Genomic DNA, 12,072 nt, shown 5'->3' on the forward strand with positions numbered 1-12,072 from the left:
ATATTAGTTCCCTGATTCTCGACCTGTGTTCCAAGATGTAATTCGCCCATTCACACTGCTGGAATTGTCGGAGACTGGCTTGATGAACACGATGATAAACTGCATTACATCGTGTGGCCTGCTCAGTTCCCTGATCTTAATATAATTGAACCTTTGTGGGGTATTTTGGAGGCCAAACTACATTACATCGTGTGGCCTGCTCAGTTCCCTGATCTTAATATAATTGAACCTATGTGGGGTATTTTGGAGGCCAAACTGTGCAGTAGGTTTGCACCTCCAAAAACATGTTCAGAATTAGTGACCTTTTTGCAGGAGGAGTGGCTACGTATCCCCGTGACTGTGGTGCATGACTTGTATTTGTCCATCCCACGATGGATACAAGCTGTAATTAATGCAAAAGGAGGGTCAACAGCCTATTAATAAAGATTTTGTTTCATTTCACTGGTATTCATATTATTTTGTCCAACCCCTGTATGTACTTAAAATTAAAATTACTGTAATTTCCTCTGTATAATCCATGGCATGTATAATTCACATATTCATCAATAATGAAATCTTAAGAAATAGAAGAGGTGGTCACACTTTTGCAGAAAAAAATATTAATTTTCTACTTGCATCTATAGTCTAAAAAAAAAATCATCTCTATTCTGGCCTCTTGGAAAAAAGTTGCAGATAAAATGCAGTACGATCCATATCAAGAAATTCATATATTTTTTAATGTATGAGTCATGGATTATATGCAGGAAAATATGGTATAAAGAGTAGTGTAGTTACACAAGATAATTTACATCATCATATGTCTTTAAAAAAAAAAACCACTTTTTACTTCCATTGCTTCAAGCAGATAACAAGTAAATTACAAACTGAAAACTTTCATGCATGTAATTAATAATGCTTGTCAGTAAAATAAACCATCTTATAAGAAAACAGAACAGTTTTTTTTCGTGGAAAGTAGTAGTGAATTTTTAAGCTTTGACTTTATAAATGCACAAAGTGAAACATTTTAAAACAAAAGTTTTCAACACTATTTTCAAGAAAAACACTTCAACACAATCTTATAGTTATTTAGAAATTTTGGATATTTTGCCTATCAAACCTTTTTTTTTCAGAAAGTAATGTACAAAATATCTTAACTTCACCAAGAATTCAAGTTCCTGACTCAATGATTTTCTAGATTTAACAAATAAAACTACTGGTCTGATCTGATTTTTTAAGTCAAGGTTTAGTTATGGAGCAAGATGGGTGAGTGATTAGTTGTATATCCAGTTTGTGTAAGTGATTAGTTGTATATCCAGTTTGTGTGAGTGATTAGTTGTATATCCAGTTTGTGTGAGTGATTAGTTGTATATCCAGTTTGTGTGAGTGATTAGTTGTATATCCAGTTTGTGTGAGTGATTAGTTGTATATCCAGTTTGTGTGAGTGATTAGTTGTATATCCAGTTTGTGTGAGTGATTAGTTGTATATCCAGTTTGTGTGAGTGATTAGTTGTATATCCAGTTTGTGTGAGTGATAACTTCTAGAACAGGGTCATGATTATATGTATATACATATTATTTATGTATGGCAGGGAAAGGGGAATTTTTTTTCTAGACAATAAGTGTATTTATTCTAAACTCATCTTTCAAAATGCAGGATGTTTGTAAAATGTTTAGAAAAAATTAGAGAGGTGATAGTACCCATCAAAACAAACAATATTTACAATAGTAATATTGTTTGGAACAGGGTATGCTGATTTAAATCACAAAATTTAAATTTTGTTTTTTCTTTACATAAATTCAATGATATTGAAGTAAATGTAACCTGATATGGTTTGCATGTTACTGATATGTGATTAAAAGAAGCATAGATCTTTGGGGTACATATAGACGTGAACTTAATCCCTAGAAACAGTGCAGAAAGAGAGCTGCTCTATTTCTAGATTTTGTGCATGGAAAACCTCTAAGAAAAATTTAGGGAGATAAACTTAGCTGAACTGCATTATATTCAATGCATTGCCATATGGCACTAGGGTTCCAATGATTAAAAAACAGAGGAATTATTATTTTTTTTTAATAATATGATCATCACGTATTCCCAAGAGATCTTTACGATCTATCCGATGATAGATCCAAGGCTTGAATTCTAGGCCCTGATTGCTGATTCAAAAACAATAATAGATGTTGTACCAACATATCATTGGGCTTTCGACTTTACTTTTTTGTATTAAAATTTTGTGTTGCTTATTGTTTACCAAAACTCATTAAATCTATGAAAGAATGAAAATGTGTAAACCATTAAGAAACATCATGCAAGTCAGAAACACATCCATTCATTGTGCAAGAAACAATCTTGCCAATATAGAATTTGTTTTATTTAGTTGATGCTGAATGGCCCTTTGCTGGTACATTGAGTGAATTGACATGTCTATACCAGATACGTGATATTGCGATGCCACCACTCATTCATTTTAATGGGGGTGGGGGTTCATGAACAAAAACACTTTTCTCTACAAAAAAAATTTTAATCCATGAAGTTAATTTGTGCTCAATCACCTTTCATGTTACATAAACATAGATTTTTGGTGTTCATATTTTTGCTTATAGTTCATTTGTTGTTTATTTATTAATGTTTAATAAAATTTGAGCGATTAGGAGAGAAAAGCAGTTAAGGTGATGTGAAAATATGCATTCTTAATGATTAAAAAGATTTGTTTTAATTAACAAGCAGTCAGTTAATATTTTAATTTTAAAAAAATCATGATTTTTTCATAGCCTGGTTTGGAACCTATGGTCGAAATCCACTTAGAGGGTCAGAAAAGCACAACTTAAAAACATGTCCAACAAACAAAAGCGCTCACTTCTGCTCTATTCAAGAAGCAATACTTTTCCAGAACATAATCACCAATCATTTGCTGTATGAAAATTTCTAGAAAGTTGTGCTTGGACTTGTGCTTGTTGGACATATTTCTAAGTTTCGCTTTTCTGACACAGTGGATTGTGACCATAGGTTCCATTGTAAATATTGTTTACCTGGATATGGTACTATTCCCCCCATCAAATTTTTTCTAAACAGTTTACGAACACACTGTGTATTGCTTCATTATCCTACTTGAGTCTGTTTCTCTTACTCATAGGTGGATTTAGGCAGAAAAAGGCCACAGGCTTTTCTGCCTGTGGGCTATTCAAATTTTGCTGCCTCTCTCTAGTTCTAATTTGATGTTCTTGACCACCAAATATTAAAATTTGCTGCCTTTGGAACTTACTGCATTGGGATAAAGCCTGCTTAGCCCCCCTGTAAATAGGCCTCAGCTCTTACTCATTTTGTTCAGGATTGTCATTGTTTTGTACATGGCTTTTTAACAGGTGCATTAGTTAGAAATTAATTAATAATGAATGAAGAGGGTTGACTGTCTTGAAAAAAAAGTATATAAAAAATTAAAAACCGGAAAGCAATAACTGGAGATCAGCCTGTCTGTTTCATTGAGAGAGGCAAAGAAATTACACATTAAATAATTGCATAAAAGCACAGTGGAATCTGTAGGAAACAATGTCAAAAGGCTGAAAAATATTCTGCTTTCTGACATGTAGATAAAAAAAATGGCGATAACATGACAGGACAGCAACAGAAAGCAATGCTACAATAGGTGGTCCGCCATTAAAGGATTCTTGATGAGACATATAAGAAAAAATGTATCAAACTCTACAGTTTGGAATCTGCAATAAACTGTAGGTTTCTGTCTCTTGCCTTTGTGAGCCCTCGAACCCCAGTAGCACACTATATCGTCAGTATATTGGACCGGTACCGGTATGATGTTGGCAATGTCATACCGGTATCAGTTTGATTTACTCAAGATATAGTTTGCTATTGGGGTACTATTACTGAATCACATTTGCATCTCGTCCATATTCCTCTGTGGAACTTCTAACAAATTGGTACATGTTGGAATCTGTATGTGCGTGTAGTGAATCTGATGTGAAGTTTGTTTTTTTTTCATAATAATGTGATCCTCACGTATATCCAAGGGATCAGCATGATCCTTCCAGGGAATTTGTTAGTGTTAGTAAACATCCATGTCCAAACCGGGATTCGAACCCAGACCTGCACAGTGAGAAGCTAGTTCCTTAACCACTCGACTGCCAGGCGGCTGTTTGCTTATGTGTAATGCTTGTTACAGTACTGCCATCTATTCTTCTAACTATGAGTGTAATGATTGCCGTTACTAGGCCGAGGCAACCGAAGCACAGCCCGAATGGAGGCCCCATAAAAGTTGACATTTGTTTTGCATAATAATAACCCTTTCAAGAGGGGCTCCAAGGAAAAGTCTGCTCAGGGCTCCGAGAAGGCACACCATGGCCCTGATTGAATAATTGTATTGTTGTAGGCCTGTTGCTCTCTGTGACAAAACTTTTTAACTGGGAAATCAGCTCGCATTTGCCCCTTGAAGTTGGGAGTCCTTGAATGGCTGTAGTGTGACAAAAATGAGCAAAACAAGCATGATCATGTAGGCATTTAGTTGATGTTTAAATGGATTTAATTGGGTCTTTAATCAATTTTTCAAATAAAATAGATCTACGGATTTTTTAAAAAAAAAAGACTACTTTATAAAATGGCGATAAGTGAACAAATTACTAATAAAACAGATTTTTAATAATAATTAATTTTCTTTCTTTAAAAACCAGTGGCTGCGCAGCCTTGCAATATCACCGCTAGTTCTCTTTGCATCAGTTATGAAGAGAATTTCAAAAGCTGGTGAATAAAAAGATACTTACCATAAGCCATGGATAATCCAATCAGTCACATCTTCTGGAATAACACACTGAAATTTACAGAAATTATAGTAATGTATTTCAAAAGAAATTCTATTCTAAATTTCAAATTGGATTATTATAAAAAAAGAACAATTTTTCTTGGTGACTGAAGTGTTTTTTACCAGGTAAACAGAGATCATATTAATACTAAATAAAATAGTATTTGTACCTGCTATAACTAACATCATAAGTGAAACTACAAAAGAAAATTATCATTACGTAGTAAATTTCAAAAGAATGAAATTTAAATGAACACATTGTCTATAGGAGACATGAATTGTTACAGATTTGCCTAATGGTGAAGATGGTAAATGTGAATTGAAATTATTGTTTGAAGAAGCAAGGTTTGATGAAAACATATTGAAGGAGTAAGGCAATAAATCACATCTTCAGCATAGAAATTCATTGTTTTATTCAGTTGATTTTGCATGAGTAATTTTTAATAAACAATTTTGTTTAATAAAATATATACACAGCTTTGAATGATGCTTTATAAAAAATATTATATATACAGGGCGTATGGCACTTTACTAGTGAACCGTTCGTTGATACTATAAGCATACTTCCAATTAGAAAAAATATCCAAATAATGTATAATACTCAGAGATGATATTCATGTTACAAGTGGTTGTATAGTTATTAAAATAAAAATGTCAAATTTTTATGCGGACACCCTGTGCCCAATAATCCAATTAGAAAGTTGTTGCCTTATCTCTTCTATGCCAACAAAAAAAATTCCATGTTTCTAAGTGAAATATTCGCTGAAATATTTGAATTTAAAAAACAGAGAAAAGTTAGAAAAAAGACATAAATGAGGGAAGAAAGCATTCTGTGTATGTTAGTTTATGTTGTTTTTCCCCCAACTTTTCTCCATTTTTTTTAATTTAAATATCTCAGCTTATTTGAATATTTCAGAATTTGAATATCTCTTGGAAATGTGGATTTTTTTGCATCAGGAAAGACAGGGCAACAACTTTTTAATTGGGCTTTTGAGCACAAGGTGTCCATATAAAAAGTTAATATTTTATTTTAACAACTATATGGCCTCTTGCAACATAATGACACATGAGTTCTATGTTTATTTGGACACTTTTTTTATGTTTATTTGGACACTATGTTTATTTGGAAGCATGCCTCAAGTGAAATTACTTTTCAAAATTATATTTTTGGATAACACTGGGTGGAGGTAAGAAGTAAGCATTTATAGAATTCTGGCCTATCCGGCTTTTCAGTTATCCACCCGCCCTTCCACCACATTAGGCTGGAGAGTCCAGAGTCTACTGTAATTATAATACTATCAGACACATGCCAACTTTTAGAGTCTAGAGAAATCTGAATAGCTCCAATCAAAAAAAAATTTTATTCATTTTTGAAAAAAATTTTTTATCAATTAATTAAAGAAAGGTAAGTCCGGCATAAGTCCTCCCTCCCCCAGGTAAGTCTGGCGTACTTATGCCGGAACAGAATATAATAATGCAAAACATTTACCACTGAATTTTTATGCTATCTGGAATGTCCTCAGCTTTATTTTCAATACAACTGTATCGCCCAATCTTTTTCTAAGCGGTCAGCACACAACAGCGACCGTGAAGAGCTCCCATAGATCATCACTGCTACCGTAACCTACGGCAAACATAGTCGTTAACATAAAGCAGAGCCCACACTGACTGTGCAGTACCATGCCAAACCAAAGAAAAACTGATTTGAAAGCGAGGCTGTTTCTGACGCTGTGACAGAATTAATGAAATGGGGGCTGTAGAAATCTACATATATGCTGTATGCTGAGAATCTAGCATTCTCTGGAGCTAATGAACTAGTTTTCCGAAACATTGCATATAAAAAAGGGGGAAAAATAAAAATCAGTTAGGCTGATGCCAGACGAGCATGATTATCGCTGTACAGCAAAAATGGCAGAATTGTCAGTCGAGTGCAGCTTTTCCCGGAAGAACTCATTTTGTAGTAGAAAAAATACCTGCCCATCAAGAGCAGCATAATTTTTGCCATCCTCAAGATCATCTGGCGACCCTACTCTTCATCCTGTAAAGCATATGCCGAAAATGGCATAGTGTACTCGACGCTTGGAATTTTTTGGCTAAAATTGAGAGAAATTTCTAAAAATTCCGGAGAGCGGGAGGAAGAGTAAAAAATCTGGTCTCCCGCCTAAATCCAGAGAGTTGGCAGGTCTGTACTATTAACTACAATGATTGGTGTTGCAATGGAAAAAGTTTTGCTTTTTCATGCAGAGACTATTTTACTCCCTTAATTCATTTTCTTAAAACCAAAAGGTACTTATTTTCTCATTTATTGCACAAAAGTATTGATTAATTTAAAAAAGACAAAAAACAAAACCTGTATCATTAACTAACTGGTTTCAACTAGGATTTGGCGGACTTGATACCTTTAAGAACATTAAAAACTGTTAATAATACTATGCATCCCAACCAATTGCATTTCATAAAACTTAATAGAATTATGCGCAGTACTTTTTTCTATAATACAACCTCTGACAATAAAGTTTGTTGAATAGTCCTGTAACATTAACGTAGATGAAATGTTAACGAAAGTTACCTTACTGTCCTTCGAAATAGTCACCTCCCATTACTATGCACCGCTGAGATCTCCTATACATGTCCTGGAAACTTTGCAAGAAGTCTTCTTTTGGGATAGAGTACAAAAGCCTCATCACGTTTCGTTGGATGTCAGGAATATCGTCAAATCTCTTTCCTTTAAAAGCAAGTTTGAGTCGTGGGAATAGGAAGAAGTCTGGATGATTTAAGATCTGGCGAGTATGGGGGATGTCAATTTGCACCACCCCCTTTTTTGCCAGGAACTGTTTGACGATATTGGCTGTGTGAGGGTGAGCATTGTCATGAACAAGAAACCATGAACCTTGTTGTGCATACTGAGGTCGTACCTGCGTACACATTTCATGAAACAGGTCAAATTTCAATGTACCTTGCAGTATTCATCGTCGTTCCCTCAGGTAGAAATTCCTTGTGGATTTTCCTGTTCTCAGTTAAGAACCAACACACTAAACAAGCACTTTGTAAAACAAGTCTTTCACGGAACACAAACGACGCTCAACTGAACAACGGTGGTGGCAGATGATCAACACCTGCCGCTACGCATGTGCAGCGTTTTGCTTCGCCAGTGTTGCCAGATCGGCCGTTCTGACTTCATTCACCGAACTTTATTGTCAGAGGTTGTATATACAAAAATTCAGATGGTACAAACACTGTATATGATGACACAGGGCTTATTAAAAAAATTTAATCTGATTGCTGCCTCCACAAATGTTTCATTTTTATAATACCTTGTCTTTAACCATGTCAAGACATGCTGCTGGAGGCCATCGCTGAGCAAAAACTAAGTAATCCCAGTCTTTTTGATGACAACCACCAAATCTAAAAAAAGAAGTCCTTCAATTGCTTGAATTAGACTGCTTTATAACAGAACAGAATCTTAACTAAAATATAAAACATTTTTTCACACACCAATTATTTTTAATTGTTAACAAGAAGCTGGATAAATCTATATACAGGGTTCCACAAGTACAGTTCCTCTAGTGTTATAAAAATGGAAAGAATTTCTCTGCCCTCCAGGTGGATTTAATAAATAGATTCATTGACAGTGTTTCACATTGTTAACCTTTATAATAAGAATCAACAGAACATGCTTTTACACATCTAATATTCCTTAAGTTTAATGTTCCAGTACTTCCTTTTTACAGTGGTCTTGGAGAGAATTTGTGAGTTAATAATTAAGGCTAAAATTATTATTACAGGGTGGTTATAAATACATTGATGCCATTCAGACGTATGTAGTGCCCATTCTGATGGAGGCATTTTGATGAAACTTGGTAGATATATGGACAATGGGGAAAAAGGAAGATTCAATAAAAAAAAAAAGTTCAATTTTTGAACACCAGGTGAAAAAGTGGTGATTTTATTGCAGTTATCTTTTTCAAATGGAGCAATAACGTATATACAAAGTTTGAATGAAATACGTTCACCACAACGGGTGCTACATACACGGCCGTCTTAAGAGCATCATGGGCGTCTGGGCCAAGTGATTTTTGTGAGGCCCTACCGGGTAAATTTTAGAAAATTTCCACCAGATCTTATTTTTGTGAGGCCCCTTCTTTTCTTGAGGTGCCCGGGTGGGCCCAGCAGTTAAGACCGCACTGGCTACATAGGTTGGAGAAGTAACAGTATAATTAAGTGGAGAAGGGTCAGTTTAATTATACTGGACACTACTCCGATTTATGTAGCACCAGTTATAATAATATATGATCATCACACATTCCCAAAAGATCTTTAAGGTAGACATATTTCATTGAAACTTGGTATATACGTTATTTGGACCATGGGAAAAGGTAACTGTGATAAAAAGAGCCACTTTTTCACTTGGTGGTCAAAATTTGAACTTTTTTTTTTATTGAATATCTTACTTTTCCTCCATGGTCTGTGCATCCTATACACCAAGTTTTATCAAAATACCTCCATTAGAATGTCTGAGTGTAGTGTTAGTTTATTTATAACAAAACCCTGTATTAGCCTTAGTTATTAAACTGTGCTAAATTCACCAAACAGAATTTTGAGAGAAATCTTTAAGCAATTCATTCACTAGGCACATCATTGCCTCAGTTCACTCAGGGTCGCAGCCAGAAATTTATTTGGACTGATCTAATGCATATAGGTGCATATGAATTGACATCATGCCCTTCAGCAATCATCACTGTGCCCCCCCCACCCCAAGTCTATCTCTGCCACTATGGCTTGTGTTTGCTGCCTTTACACACTGGTGTAAAACAGAGGTCTTCAACCTTTTTCTAGTCGAGAGTACTACCTATACCCATCATCAAAAGAAGTGCACCCTTACGGCACGTTTGGCATACAAATTCATGCCTTGATTGCAATTTTTACAAGGTATTTAATTGGAATGTTGAACAAGTGCTGGTGAGCATGAAATCGGACACGAGCATTGAGCACTCTGGGTGCTTCAGGGAGCACAGTGGTGCTCGTGAGCAACAGGATGAAGATGCCTGGTGTAAAATTTTCATTCTTTTATCATCGTGGAGAAACCTCTACGCCTATCATACATTCATTCAACTCACTTGATGCAATTATTTCACAGAACTAATGAATCATGAAAAGCAAGGACACCTATACTTGCTCAAGTTTCCACATATCTTGAATTAACAAACCTTAGAATAATTGCAAATTTTAAACACAAATTCCTATCAATACATACATTAATGCAGGGGTCCTCAAACTCCCCCCCCCCCTTTCCCAGACACCCCTTTCCTAATCAACACTTATCCATGGCTCCCCAGAGCAGTTTAACAAAGAATCACTTTGAAAAATCTTTGTCATGAGCCTCTGCTATGCCCCTAACAAAAATTGGAAGTGCACCAGGATGCTGCGGTGCACAGTTTGAAACCCCTGCATTAATGTGTAGAGAAAATTGCTATAATATTTGCCATAACACTAACTTCTTTGTTTTCCATATGTTGTCTCCATTTATTTCCCCCAGTGAGGTACTAGCAACAAAAATATACATCTTCCAAATGTTATATTCATGAATGAAGTTGATGATCGCTTTTACGAACTCAAAAAATCAGCTCATAATTATCAGAAAGACATTAAAAAAATGACATTGTTTAGAACTAGAGAGCTAGTTAGCGTAAAACATAGGCACCAGAACCTAGGGGCTGAGACCGTTTGAGCCTGCTCCTAATACATTTTGTAAGAAGGCTGCGTTTCCCCAATAATTTCTGAAAAAAAAAAGATGCAATGCACCTTTCTCCTCCTGCGCAGGATCTTGTCAAGTCCTGCACGTACGTGTGTCGACCAGCAAACTAGGGGGGGAGCAGGCGGGTCTCATGACCCGGGCGCAAATTTCATTCTGAAACCTCTCCTTCAACATTACAGTGGGGTGTCAAAATGCACGCTTGCCCCGGATGACCAAGCATCTAGCTGCGGCCCTGGCGACCAGCAACTTTAAGCCCCTCCAATGTTTTCTTCATGTCGGTGCCTCTGATGTAAAAACTAGTTGGTTCGTATATAGGACATTCATGGAATTGCACTTCGACTGTACTTGTAAGCATAATTTATTTTTATTCATTTTTGTCATACTTCATCATGTAGGCGTGTTAGCAGTGGTGTCAGAGCTGGGGGGACCAGTGGAAGCTCCATCACCCACAGTATTCTGTACCACAGGTCTAATCACTCCCAGAATTCAAAATATACCGTATAAAGCTCAAACCGAGCACCCTCAGGTACATAACACTTCTTCAGACACTGCTGCCTGTTAATGATGTCATAAGAAATTTTGTTCTATAATGGATACCTTTCTGATTTGCATAAATGTTATCAAAGCCAAAGATGTTCAACTAGACAGGATTTACTCAATAAATATACTATTTCAGATTACGATTACAATGAATAAATACTTATTTCACAATCTAATTAAGTAAATTACATAAATGACAATATATTATTTAATGACACTTATTACTTTAAGAGATTATTAAACATTCAATTCAATATTAGACAGGGTTCTAAAGGGTTTTTATTACTCTGAATAAATACAATTGGTCTTTGCGCCTTTGTTTATGCTTAACAATTGTGAAATTCTGTGGATTATTTCCAATGAAAGGAGCAAAGCATGACACAATCGAATTATGAATTATAATTAATTTTTTTCTCCCAATAATTCATAAATGTCGTGTCTCTCTCTCTCTTCTAACTTACTCTATAATAAAATATATAGTCGAAATCACTCCTAATATTCGAATGGATAAACTGCACTTGCACATGGTTTCTTTTTTTTCAACGATTTCCTTTCAGTAAACCAATACCATAATATTTGAATATTTGTTTTCCGATATTTGAATCGTCATTATTTTCCAGCAACTCCCCTTGCATTAAAAGAAATTGCTTTTATTGGTTCGATAATTATTAATCTATGCTCTATTTATCAAACACGATTTACGATTTCATTTCAATCATACGCGATCAAAGCCGCTTGAAAGGCTAAAAAAAAGGTAAAAAACTCTTAATGCAGCTTTGTACGCGATTTTCTGTGAAATAATCCGAAATTTAACGATAAAGCTTGACTCAGGATTTTTCAGACCATATATCCCGATTTATGAATTCACAAGTTTTCGATATTTTTCGGGACAAATTATGGTCAATTCATTTTCATATATTTTTTGGTTGTTTGTTATCAATAAAAATAATAATAAAAAATTATTAATCAATAAAAGTATTAACTAATGAA

At 35.1% G+C, this 12,072-nt stretch overlaps 1 protein-coding gene across 3 annotated transcripts in view; it reads right to left on the reverse strand.

Annotated features, from left to right (window-relative positions):
* RNaseX25 (Ribonuclease X25) overlaps positions 1-11,826 on the reverse strand; it is a 36,661-nt gene extending 24,835 nt beyond the window's left edge. The window contains exons 1-3 of one of the 3 annotated variants that reach the window (XM_089253506.1): positions 11,544-11,826; positions 8,102-8,192; positions 4,750-4,796 (exon numbers count right to left, since the gene is read on the reverse strand). In XM_089253506.1, the coding sequence (XP_089109632.1) occupies positions 4,750-4,796; positions 8,102-8,192; positions 11,544-11,608 (203 nt within the window). In that variant the 5' untranslated portion in view covers positions 11,609-11,826. Of the gene's footprint in view, positions 1-4,749; positions 4,797-8,101; positions 8,208-11,307; positions 11,365-11,543 lie in introns of those variants that run through there. The other 2 variants (XM_089253505.1, XM_089253507.1) reach the window with 2 other exon arrangements.
* Between the last annotated feature and the right edge of the window lie 246 nt (positions 11,827-12,072).

Source organism: Pholcus phalangioides, unplaced genomic scaffold, assembly GCF_987345545.1.
Source record: "Pholcus phalangioides strain wild (caught in Gottingen) unplaced genomic scaffold, Ppha-v1.0 ptg000039l_1, whole genome shotgun sequence".
In the NCBI taxonomy this organism is placed as follows: domain Eukaryota; kingdom Metazoa; phylum Arthropoda; class Arachnida; order Araneae; family Pholcidae; genus Pholcus; species Pholcus phalangioides.